Source organism: Naegleria fowleri (genome assembly GCF_008403515.1).
Source record: "Naegleria fowleri strain ATCC 30894 chromosome Unknown tig6, whole genome shotgun sequence".
In the NCBI taxonomy this organism is placed as follows: Eukaryota; Heterolobosea; class Eutetramitea; order Acrasida; family Naegleriidae; genus Naegleria; species Naegleria fowleri.
Genome location: NW_025407938.1, coordinates 695,434 through 707,328, shown reverse-complemented (window position 1 = coordinate 707,328; position 11,895 = coordinate 695,434). Strand labels below are relative to the sequence as shown.

The 11,895-nt window shown below is 38.1% G+C and overlaps 5 protein-coding genes across 5 annotated transcripts; 2 read left to right on the top strand and 3 right to left on the bottom strand.

The window, feature by feature from the left end:
* Positions 1-234: 234 nt before the first annotated feature.
* Positions 235-3,653, top strand: FDP41_010581 (uncharacterized protein; the record flags this gene model as incomplete). Its single annotated transcript, XM_044700895.1, has 2 exons — positions 235-2,037; positions 2,232-3,653. The coding sequence occupies 2 exons, from the start codon at positions 235-237 to the stop codon at positions 3,651-3,653; spliced, it is 3,225 nt and encodes a 1,074-aa protein (XP_044568229.1).
* A 73-nt stretch (positions 3,654-3,726) lies between these two features.
* FDP41_010580 (uncharacterized protein) lies at positions 3,727-5,511 on the bottom strand (the record flags this gene model as incomplete). Its single annotated transcript, XM_044700894.1, has 1 exon — positions 3,727-5,511. The coding sequence occupies one exon, from the start codon at positions 5,509-5,511 to the stop codon at positions 3,727-3,729; it is 1,785 nt and encodes a 594-aa protein (XP_044568228.1).
* Positions 5,512-5,779: 268 nt separating this feature from the next.
* On the top strand, positions 5,780-6,595 carry FDP41_010579 (uncharacterized protein; the record flags this gene model as incomplete). Its single annotated transcript, XM_044700892.1, has 1 exon — positions 5,780-6,595. The coding sequence occupies one exon, from the start codon at positions 5,780-5,782 to the stop codon at positions 6,593-6,595; it is 816 nt and encodes a 271-aa protein (XP_044568227.1).
* Positions 6,596-6,771: 176 nt separating this feature from the next.
* FDP41_010578 (uncharacterized protein) lies at positions 6,772-7,557 on the bottom strand (the record flags this gene model as incomplete). Its single annotated transcript, XM_044700891.1, has 1 exon — positions 6,772-7,557. The coding sequence occupies one exon, from the start codon at positions 7,555-7,557 to the stop codon at positions 6,772-6,774; it is 786 nt and encodes a 261-aa protein (XP_044568226.1).
* A 240-nt stretch (positions 7,558-7,797) lies between these two features.
* On the bottom strand, positions 7,798-11,756 carry FDP41_010577 (uncharacterized protein; the record flags this gene model as incomplete). Its single annotated transcript, XM_044700890.1, has 6 exons — positions 7,798-9,744; positions 9,893-9,981; positions 10,430-10,547; positions 10,609-11,122; positions 11,439-11,546; positions 11,602-11,756. The coding sequence occupies 6 exons, from the start codon at positions 11,754-11,756 to the stop codon at positions 7,798-7,800; spliced, it is 2,931 nt and encodes a 976-aa protein (XP_044568225.1).
* Positions 11,757-11,895: the final 139 nt, after the last annotated feature.

Genomic DNA, 11,895 nt, shown 5'->3' with positions numbered 1-11,895 from the left:
AATTTGGATATCGAGGAGCTATCCAGTTGTTCACTTCTTCGTTGGTACAATTTTGATTGATAAAAAAAGCTTCCTTCCGTTTGTGCACGAGCAGGTTTTGCTGTTAAGCTTCACAATTCCGAAACTTTTTCTTTCCATTGCGGAAGCAGCACACCAACGTTGATTCTGCGGTTGTTGTCAACACAGAAGAGTTGAATAATTTATTATATTCTTCTACAGTTAGTTAATACATCAATGAAGCGATTTACTTCCATCAGCAGGCAACCAGGAGGCTTGCTCATGGGCAGCAGCAATCCAAACGTAATTCCGAAGAGACCCTTCAAAACTGTACTCTGTGGGATCCATCAACCAATGATGACGATCCATTCTAATAGTAGAAGCAACAGCAATAGCCTCTCCTCATCAACTCATGTTTTACATTCCAAATTCAACAGCCACACTACCCTATTGAAAACACTTCATCCCGAATCATCAAACTTGTTGTTAAAGCAAACATTTTCAACAACCTTCCATGTTTCAAACAATGAAGGTAACAATGATGATAACGATTCACATCGCAATAAAACAAAGAAGCCCGGAAAATCAAAGCAAGAGGACAGACATTCCGAGAAGGAAGATAAAACCAGTGAAATTAATCGAAGATTTGATGATTATGAAGCTTCTTCTAAAAAGAAGAAGGACGACAAGACCTCAAAAAAACCACATGAAGAAGAAACAAAAGCACCATCGTCCGATTCATCAACCAACGAAGATGTCATTGATGATGATGCCGAGCATGAGAAGGAAATTGAAAAACTCTTTGAAAACGAAATGGAGCAAGAGAATAAGGAAGTGGTCCATCCAGAACAACATTCTTCTCATCAGACCAACAAGTCTCTACAACCTGTTAAGCCAGCGGAACAATCGATTGCAAGCTTTTTTGCCACTCCAACACCTCCGATGGTGGAGGTTGTTCCTCTCTATAAGAAACCTGCATTTCCAGGAACCATCATTCCCATATTCATTACAGACATGAAGTTCATTCAATCCATGTTGGAGAGTGGCTTCCACGAAAAGTTGGTGGGTCTCTTCTTGGTCAAAGATCCCGTAAAGAGAGATCAATTGCAGAATATTACATCCATTAAGGATATCGAACAAGTGGGTACATTGGCCAAAGTTACACGAGTGGTTCCAGCAAGAGGTGGAGCATCTGTTGTTTTTGCAGCCATACGAAGAATTAAAATTACTGGCTCTGTCCCAGAAGCAAAGCGAGTGTCAGCCAAAATTGAGGAACTTCCAACAAAGAAGGTCGACAAGAATGATCTCAGTGTAAAGGCACATGTAATGGAAATATTCCAACAAATCAAAGAATTTTTATCTCGCTTGGATCCCGTGCAAAGAGAGCAATTGAACATGATTCTGGAACAGTTGGATCATACAGACCCAGCCGAGTTGAGTGACATTGCTGCTATATTATCGTCACATGATCCTGACAAGTTGCAAGATGTTTTACAAACACAAGATATTCGAGAACGACTTGTCAAATCTTTAGAAATTCTTAAAGCTGAAGTGGAAACTAAAAAGATTCAAGAAAAAATTCAAAAAAATCTCGAAGAAAAACTCAATAAGCAACAACGTAAATTATATCTCACTGAACAATTGAAAATTATCAAACAAGAACTTGGTCTGGAGAAAGATGCTAAAGAAGAATTGTACAAAAAATTCAGCTCGCTCGCCAATGAAATCAAAAAGAAGGATGTACCAGAAATTATCAAAACAACACTTGATGACGAGTTGAACAAATTTTCAACGCTCGATCCTCACTCGAGTGAATACACCAATGTGAGGAATTATTTAGATTGGTTGACTTGCCTTCCATGGCAAACCTTTTCAAAGGAAAACTTTGATTTAGCAAGCGCAGCCAAAATTCTAGATCGAGACCATTATGGCTTGCAAAAGGTTAAAGAAAGAATTTTGGAATTTATTGCTGTCGGAAAGTTGAAGAACACCTTGAAAGGTAAAATTATTTGTCTTGTTGGACCTCCAGGTGTTGGTAAGGTAAGTGATGTGAAAAGAGCAAATTGTTTTTGAAAAGTCTTTTGAAATGTCATGAACTGAATGGAATGGTTTCGATTAATCATTTCCATTCACTAATCAACTTGGTCTATTCAAATGAACTGGTACAATTACAACATGATTAACGTTCCACCTCATATTCCTGAACTCCCAATTTGATGAACATAAATGTTAAGACAAGTATCGGCAAATCAATTGCTGCTGCTCTGAATAGAGAATTCCATAGATTTAGTGTTGGTGGCCTGTCTGACGTTAGCGAAATTAAGGGTCACAGAAGGACCTACATTGGATCCATTCCAGGTAAACTAATTAATATTATGAAGTTGGCGAAATCAAGCAATCCTGTCATCATGATTGATGAAATTGACAAACTGGGTAGAAGTCATCAAGGAGATCCAGCAAGTGCTTTGTTAGAAGTGCTCGATCCCGAGCAAAATCATTCATTTGTAGATCACTATTTAGATGTTCCCTATGATCTAAGCAATGTTTTATTTATTTGTACAGCAAATGTTCTGGACACCATACCAGGACCACTTCTAGACAGAATGGAAGTTCTTCGTTTGAGTGGTTATGTCTTGGATGAGAAACTTCACATTACCAGAAATTATTTACTTCCAAAGAAGGTTGAAGAGACTGGTCTCCTTTCCAAAAAGACAAAGAAACCTCTCTTGACTTTGGATGATTCTCTCATTGAGAAACTCATCAAGGAACATTGTAGAGAGGCAGGTGTAAGAAATTTAGAGAAACACATTGAAATGATTTGTCGAAAAGTTGCTCTTAAAATTGCAAAAGACACCACCCAAAAGAGACCAGCAATTTTCCATTTGAAAGAAACTGATTTGGAAGAATTTGTCGGAAAACCTGTCTTTACATCCGATAGATATTATTTAACAACTCCCATTGGTGTCACCATGGGTCTTGCCTGGACGAGCATGGGAGGATCAACCTTGTATATTGAAACGGTGGCAGATAAGATGTATAGTGAACCTGAGATTACCAATGCTCCATCTTCTACTGACAGCACAACGGCAATGACCGCATCAGTCACTCCGTCGCCGCAACCTCCTAATGGATCCTTGAAATGTACAGGTCAAATGGGTGATGTCATGAAAGAATCAACCGCTATTGCATATACCTACGCCAAGAATCATCTCTTCAACATTGATCCAAAGAACGATTTCTTTAGAAAGACACACATCCATATGCACATTCCAGAAGGAGCTACTCCAAAAGATGGTCCATCGGCTGGTGTGACCATGGTTACTTCATTATTATCACTTGCATTGAATAGACCAGTCAAGCATAATCTTGCCATGACTGGAGAGTTGACCATCACAGGAAAGGTTCTCACTATTGGAGGAGTGAAAGAAAAAGTCATTGCCGCAAAACGTTCTGGAGTTTCTGAAGTCATTATGCCTTCAGGAAATAGAAGAGATTGGGACGAATTGGATAAAACAATTACTGAAGGAGTGAAGGTGCATTTTGTAGATTATTACAGCGACGTTTTTAAGATTGCGTTCGAATATGATGAGGCTGAAAACCAGGCAGCCATCGAGAAGGATCGTAAGTCCGGAAACTTGATGGATCTCTCTTCTTAATTGCGATTCATTCTGAACTAAACACCAAAATGTGTTTGGCAGGAATAAGAAAATCAAACAATTTGTTGAATAATTATTTATTATTGCTGTTAAATATCCACTTTTTGAATGTTAATTTTCCTTCTGGTCCAAACAGTTCATAAATCCAATACCAAATAAATCCCATCATTTTCAGTTTGAACGGTCTCTTTTCCCAATCCTCAATCAATATTTCTTTGGAAACTTCTAATTCTCGCTTAAAGTCTTTTTCGAGTTCCTTGGCCAATTTAATGTCATAGTGTTGAATGCCAACTTCGAGATTGGTTTCGAGGCTCATTTTGTCGAGATTGTACGAACCCATGGATGTGAAAAAGCCGTCAATTGTCATGTATTTGGCATGGAGGGTCTTTCCGAAATATTCATAAACTCTAATACCATGTTTTAAATAATCTTCATAGATGTAGGTACTGATATATCTCATACCGGGAACGTCACTTCGTCCACATGTTAACAACCTCACGTCACATCCATTTTTCCTTGCAGTAATTAAGGCATCTCGTAACTTTTCAGGTGGATAAAAGTATGGCGTAGAAATGTAGCAATGACTCGTGGAATTCTTGATTACATTACAAATATTCTTATAAAGAGCGGTTTTGTGTTTCTTGGGATCTGAAAATAAAACTTGAGAAAATCTTCGTCCTTCGTCAATGGTGGAATTTGCCGTCACTGAAGATTTCATTGATTCTGTGGCTTGAGACGAAAATTCAATTGAACTATTCACTTCTTTTGGTACCGCTTCCTCAATGAAATCATGCAATGATTCTGGTTCAAATTCTCGATCGGCAGTACATATATCCTCCTTAGGAAAACGCAACGCTAATTCCTTTCCATATTTTGAATTTGATTGCTCCAAACTGAACAATAGAGAAAGTGTGAGGTATGATACGCAAGGTCCATCAACCATACAATGCAAGTCACGCATGTCTCCAATTCCAGACAAGAGCACATTAAAATCTGTCGTGTTGGATCTTCCCTTTTCAATGTATTCATCGAGTTCGTCAAGTAAATTTTCATCGGGAGGCACATCCAAAACTCCTCTGTCTCCTTCCTCTGCAGTTATTTCCCTCTCTAATTGTTCTTCAGTGTACATTTGTCTGTCGAACGGATTTGAATATCGATTTTCAATGTTCATTCCTCCAATGAGTCCAATTTTATCATCGATCACACACACTTTTTTGTGATTTCTAAGTGTTGGGGACCTGCTTGGATGTCTGAAAAAGAAATAAATAAGCTTTAAATCCCTTTCATTGAATTTTAAAACTTTTCCACCTGCATCTTTTAATTCTTGGATTAAATCTTCCTTCTCAAAATCAATATGATAGCTTCCGAAAGCATCCACAGTCAATATCACTTCAACTCCTCGATGTGCTGCTTCAATAAGCTTTACCAAAGTCTTATCTCCTGTTTGGTCTGTGGATATGGTGTAACAATCAATAAATACTCTCTTCTTTGCTCGGTCGATATGATTCCATAGCGATTTAAAGTAATCGGCTCCATGAAAATAAATTTCCTTCACTCGGTTATTCTCAGAAAATCCACCCAATGAAATGGATTGAGAAATAGACATGAACCAAGGCAATAATAAATCTCTTCCGCATTTCTTTGATAACTCTTCCAAATGAGGATAAAAAGCAGAAATGACTTCTTCGGTAGCTTTTGCAACTCCTCCATGCCTCCATATCCAACTTTTTGATTTAAACATAAACCGATGCCATACTCGTGAATAAAACAAATTCCGATAGTAGGAAGATGGTGATGATGATGAATAAAGAAGAGAGGAACAGCCTCGTGTGGTTGCTGCCGTTCCAGCTTTTAACATTTTTTTGATTGTTTTCATCCTTTTAGAGGAGGAGAAACTGAAGTGACTGAGGGAATTACTGAAATAATATTGAATCATTGTCCATGAAATCATCATGATCTTGTTTAAAAACAAACCTCAAAATCCGAGGAGGAGATGAGACTTAGGCTCTCCAATTTGAGTTTTTAAATTTCAAAAAATTGAGCTTGAGGGTCAATCTTTGATCCCTGAATCGCGTGTAAGGCTGATTTTGTTGTTGTGATAGTACTTTATAGATCCTTCTCTCCTCATGACGACCATTACCACCACTTTACGGAAACGACTCAATTATAGTAGCCAGCTTAATCATTTTGTATCTGCTGATGCTGCTTCGGAACATACATTCTCGCCCAATCATCATCCCACCAATAACACCACCATAACCACCACATCTGGTGCTTGTAGTACCATTCTGACCAATGCTTTGGATTTGAGAAATCCATCCAGCCAATCCTTCGAGTTTCATTCCATTCCTTTTGAAAAGTCAGCCCTCACGGAGAGTCATTTCCAAGCACCACAACAACATCGTTCCGAAAGGAAATTCATGAGTCCTGATTATGATTCTCATGATGTCCAACAAGCTCATACTACATCAATAGCATCATCTGCATGGAAATCTCAATTCCATTCTTCAAATGATGATGATCATCAGGAAGAGGAGGAAGAATATGAAAAAGAGGCTGATCAAGAGAGCGATACTTCGGACCTTGAAGAAAGGCTTAATTCTCTCGAGCGATTTTGTGTTGGATTTGAGCTTGAGGCAAAGATAGAAGATCATTTTCACGAAGCATTTGAGCAAATGAAAAACACAATCGATAAAGAAGCAGAAGCGAGTAGTTTGTGGTTAGAATCTGTACAAAGTAATGTAAATATCATTAAGAATCGACTCGGAGTGGTCATGAAAAAAGTTGACGTGCTCTCTCGGAATGTTGAAAAATACTTGGAACGACATTCCAATTCGTCTTCCTTATTACCAGAAGAGGGTTTTAGGTCACTTGAGGAAAAAGAAGAGGGTGTGAATTCGTGTCAACATGACGATTCAGTAGGTGTTATTATTGATAATTGATGTGATTTTGTTGTCAATCAAAACATCAGAGTTTAGTATAGTAGGTTGATCAAGTACACCTTCATCAACAGTAATAAATGCGTGCAGAGAGATTGTAAACAGTTCTGAAAATTGTTTGGCTTTCTTCAGAGGCTGTCAAACAAAATTCTCTCTACATTGTGTTTCGAAATCGGTGATTATTGTTGCTCATTCTCTCGTTGCCATTTACCAAAGATTGTATCAGCAACACTCAAATCAGACTCCAATTGCTTCTTAATGTCAAACTTTTCAATAATATCCTCAGCTCTCTTTTGTTCTTCTCTTCTCTTTGTGAACAAGTGTTGAAGGGAGAGACCAATTTTTCTCTCAGAGCCCGACGAGGAGAAAGCCATGGAGGATCTTGAAGAAGCTGCCAACATTGACGGTCTCTTGGTGGGAGGTGACATCATGATACCATTAGAGTCCAAGTGTTCAAGGCCATATGCCAAATCGAGTTCTTCTTCAGAAAGCTCTCCATCCGAGCTCATTTCTGTTCCGAAATATAAGGAGTTTGCATCGTCGGAGCATTCAGTGAATGTGTATTCAGTCTCAATATTTTCCTTGTCTTTTTGAAGTGCCTGCTTGTTCTTCTTTCTGAATAAGAGTCGTTTCAGACGATTCAAATTTGAAGATTCCGCACCTTCACCACCGGTTGCTGCTTGATCGTGAGAGGTCTTTTTTGAGAGCTTGTCCAAAAGCTTTTTGACTTTTGGATTGTCAAAGTTGAATTTCTTCTTCTTGCCTGCACTGGTGATGGCAGCTTTGCTGGCAGACTTGGGAGAAAATTTCGCAATCTTTTGTGGAAAGTATTGTGGAGTGGCAAAGCTGGCTCGGTTAGATTGCTTGGTAATGTTGGATGGAGATTTGGGTGACTTTCCGTTATTGGAATTGTGAGGAGAGAGTGGTGATCGAGTATCGTCTTTGGTGGGTGTGTATTTTGGCATGCCTTGGTTGATATTGTTGTGGTGAGTGTTTTTTTTTTGAGTAGTGACAGTTTTTTCGAAATTCTAACGGTTTTTGGTGGCGGGCAACAAAAAAGTCGTCAGCAATCAACATTTCACAGCTGTTTTGTGATTTTAAACACTTGTGTTTAGTGACTCTCAATTTTGATGAAAATTGGAATTGTTCATCCATGTTAAATTAGAGCTAGTAGTGGGTTTATTTAACGGATTTAAGAAGGAAGATTAATCATTAGAGGTTTCCATAGCTGATGAGGAAGGTTGTTGTTCTGTTGAGTTTTCCATGGAGGATCTGGGAATCTTCTCCACAAGTTGTTCACAAATTTTATGCCATCTTTGTGCTCTGTTTTGTTTAGATTTTTGTGACTCTTTCTTGCTCTTACGGAACAAGAAATCTTCAGTATCCTCCACAAAATAGAGCTTGAAAGTGGCTATACATATTTTACATTCTAGTCTGTTTCTAATGATGATGCTGTGTGGATCAACATTGGATCCTCTTTTCTTGTTTCTTTGAAGGAAGATCTTATTCTTTTGGGCCAATTCTGGTGGAGGAGAGGACAGCAAGAACTCTTGTACGTAGCAGAGAGCCTTTTCCTCAGCTTCTATTTTTTCTAGGTCAACTTCAGGAGGATCGATTTCATCAATTCTCGCTTTTTGACTTCTCTTACTGTATTCAAGCACATAACACACTTCATCGCCGACTAATTTTTGAGCATTCAAACGATACGAATTGTCAATGAACCTATTCACTCTTTGCATTTCGTACTTGAACAATTGGAGGAATTCGTAGCAAGCATCTCTATGGTCGGTCATCATGGCATACACATGTTTTTGGAATTCGACAAAAACTCTATCGAATGTCAGAACAGGATATGAGTCGTAATCGAGAAGTTTTCTACAATCATCATCGTAGGATTGAGAGGTTCCCAGACCGTTCAGGAATTTGATCATGACAACCAAGAATTGCGAATAAATATCGTCTGCAATCTTGTTAATGTCGGAATCAATTTCCATATGATCACCACCATTGGTCTTGGAGGCCATTTCTTCAATCACCTTCTCCTTCTCCTTTTCTTTCTTTTCATTGTTGAAGTTGCTCTTTTCGAGGAGAGTATCATGTTCTTTGAGAATTGTGGCTGTATCGACACTCTTTTGTCTCATTCTAGCTGTTCTCTTACTGGCCAGCTTTGCTCGGTAAAGCTTTTCATAAAGTGCGCAATAATAGCGGAAGAATATCATGAAGAATGAGTTACCGTAGAATACATTGTTTCGATACCTGTTTTCTTGCTTGCTAATCTGCTGCTCGACAATTGGTGGAAATTCTGCACCATCTCCCGATGGCTCGTCTGCTTGTTTGAATAAATCCGTAAAATAGCTGGTCGGTGTGGAGTTTGGCTGTTCTCCCTCAGGTACTTCCTTCAGGACGGCATCAAATCTCTCTGATTTGACATAATCACTCGATTGCAAGTCTAGGAATGGAATGAGAAAGTCTTTCCACAACATGTTAATATCTCTAACTTCTTCTGGAGTCAAATCATTTGTTAAGTTGATGAGCAAATAATAAATATCGTCATGAATTTGTCGATCTGGGAATTCGAATATCAATGGCCGACAGTATTCGTGTCTTTCTTTGACTTCTCTGAGTATCTCCTTGGGTTTGAGCTTCTTCTTTTCGTTTTGTTTGAAGATGTTGTATTGACTTTCCATGGCCTTTTGGAAATTCTTTTGGTAAATATCATTCCAGAATCTATTCAGTTCTTTTCTTGCCTTTTTCCATTCCTCATCTTTTTGTTTTAATCTTCTGTAGACAATAGGAATGGCCACAGCTGGATTTCTTCGAAGACCTTCGAGTACTTCGGGACCTCTCTCTGCATAGATTCTGTTGATACTCGCTCTGTGGATGTCCTTCATATCTTCATAGTTAAAGGTAAAATCTTCATTGTTTTTGATTTTCTCAGCATAGTAGGCCAAGAATTTGATTGTTGATTCATTTTGTTCAATGACAATATCAAGCTCGGTTCTATCATCTTCACATTGGAAAATAATTTCATCAAATTGACTCTTCTTTTGAATATCCCTGCTTTCTTCACTACCTGCAGGAACTGATACAAACTCATCATTCAATACCTGGTTGCACAATTCAGTTCTCTCGGAACATATTGGTTCGGGATACTTGTAGTGTGGCATTAAAATGATCACAAGAATTAACATTCAAAGATTCAAGAATGGCACATCATGAGAATTGGTTGTTGTTGTCGTATGAAAACAAGGAAGTAATAATAATTTAAGCATTCTCTTTCAAAGTACTAATTCAACTTACAGTCTTATTCAAAACTCTGTAACTTGGTCCGTAAACGGATGATTTGGTTTCGGCAGGAACAACCTTTTCTCTCTTAAGCAAGCTCTCATCTGTTTTTTGTTCACAAATCATGTCATATATAAAATCATGTCATATATAAAAACAAAGTTAGTAAGTATTACAATTCAAAATAAAAAAGTGAATTTACGTTTGAGAGAGAATGATGAAGTGTGCGTCATGTGTGTGAGTGTGCGTGTGTGGTGATTGGATGATCTGACCTATTGAATTTGTAGAAATTAATTTCTTCAACTTTTTGAATAAATCTGCATTCTTTCTGAGCGCTTCACTCTCACTGACCATGTCAAGCAAGGAGCTACGGTCAATAATGTCGGATGTGTACATGTTAATACACTTAAGAATTTGATTGTATTCATAATCACCCAATCTTTCTCGTAGTTGCACAAAAAAAGCGTGGAGGCTCTGTGTTAGTTTCATCAAAAGAAAAATTGCGTGTTATGTGTAGGTGTAAATTGTGTGAATCATTATGTAGATGTTTACCTTCATATTCAAAGTCCTCATGTTGCTTAGGTTTGGTTGTGGTTCTAGCGGTTCTTCGCTTCTTGTCATCTGAAATTGCGGTTGGAGCGGATACTGCTTGTTGTTGTGGCTGTTGACTCTGTATTAATTGCGTGTGTGGATGAATTTGGCAACAACATGAACAAAATAAAAATACAAACCTTCTTCACTTTTCTCGACTTCTTTGACTGATCTGGCATTGGAAGGAATTGAGCAAATTCACTCAACAGATCCTGGTGGTCCTTGAATAAGTCAGAAACTTGCTCATACACCTTTTTGATGGTCGTTTGTTCCTTCTGATAGTTATGCAAAATGTCCAAAAATGCTTTGTATGTGTGTGGACTGTCAGCAAATCTCTTCTTGATTTTGGTAACATATGAAATGGCTTGATCAAAATCAATGCTTCTGTCGTTGGTTGGTTTGGATGAAGCAGCAGCTGGTACGGGAGGTGGCGACGTCGATCTCTTTTTCTTTTTACCTTGTACAACACTCTGTGAAGCGTTGGAAGGTGTTGGCGATGTCTGCTGATTCTCTGCTGCATTCATGCTGCTTTGCTCATTATTTTCCAGGACAATCTTGTAGCCCGGTGGAAGGAAAGAATTAAATCCTAGAATGAGATGTGAATGATTCTTGAATAATTCTGATACTTTCTGAATAACACCTGGTGTATCAATTCTGTTATGTGTGTGATTGTTCACCATGCAATAATGCGTTGTTGTTCATCATTTAAATAAAATTGGTTGCAATAATATCATCATCCATAGTAAATGTAAAAACGTCATCAAAAGTTGTGTTCGTGTATATCAATGATGATGATGATGGTTTTGTCCAATGAGGTGTCATTGATTGTGGAATTGTTTTGATTTGTGTGCCAGTGCCGTCAAAGTCGTCATGATACACAAATTTGGAAAAGAGAATTATTATTATTTGCAATTTATCAAAAAATCAAGTATTCATTGGCACAATCAGAAGATAGGACTTGTCTACTTACACATGATTTTTGAACTCCTTCATAATCTCCAAGAATCTGGAATAAACATGAGGCTCGTTGGCATATGTTTTCTTGACCAGATCCAAATAAGCAAGGGCATCTTGTACTCTAAGCACAAATAGTTGAATTAACCTTTAAGCTTTGTCCGCCATCATGTACTTACGATGTTGAATTTTGTTGTTGCTGTTGTGGTTGTTGAGTGGGAGTAGTAGCAGCTGTCTTTGCTTGTTTTGTCTTGGGTTGCTCTCCTGCTGTTGTTTGAGCGTCAGCAGCAGTTGAGGAAGAAGCCGCGTTTTGTGTCTCGCGAACTCTTTTCATTTTTTAAAACTTGAAATTTTGCTTTGGGTGATGATGCAGAAGAAGAAGAGGACAAGAAGAACACTGAATGAGAGCAATCTTTTGGAATAGTGGTGCAAAAACGTTGGGAATGAAGGATTAATAATAATAATAATATTAT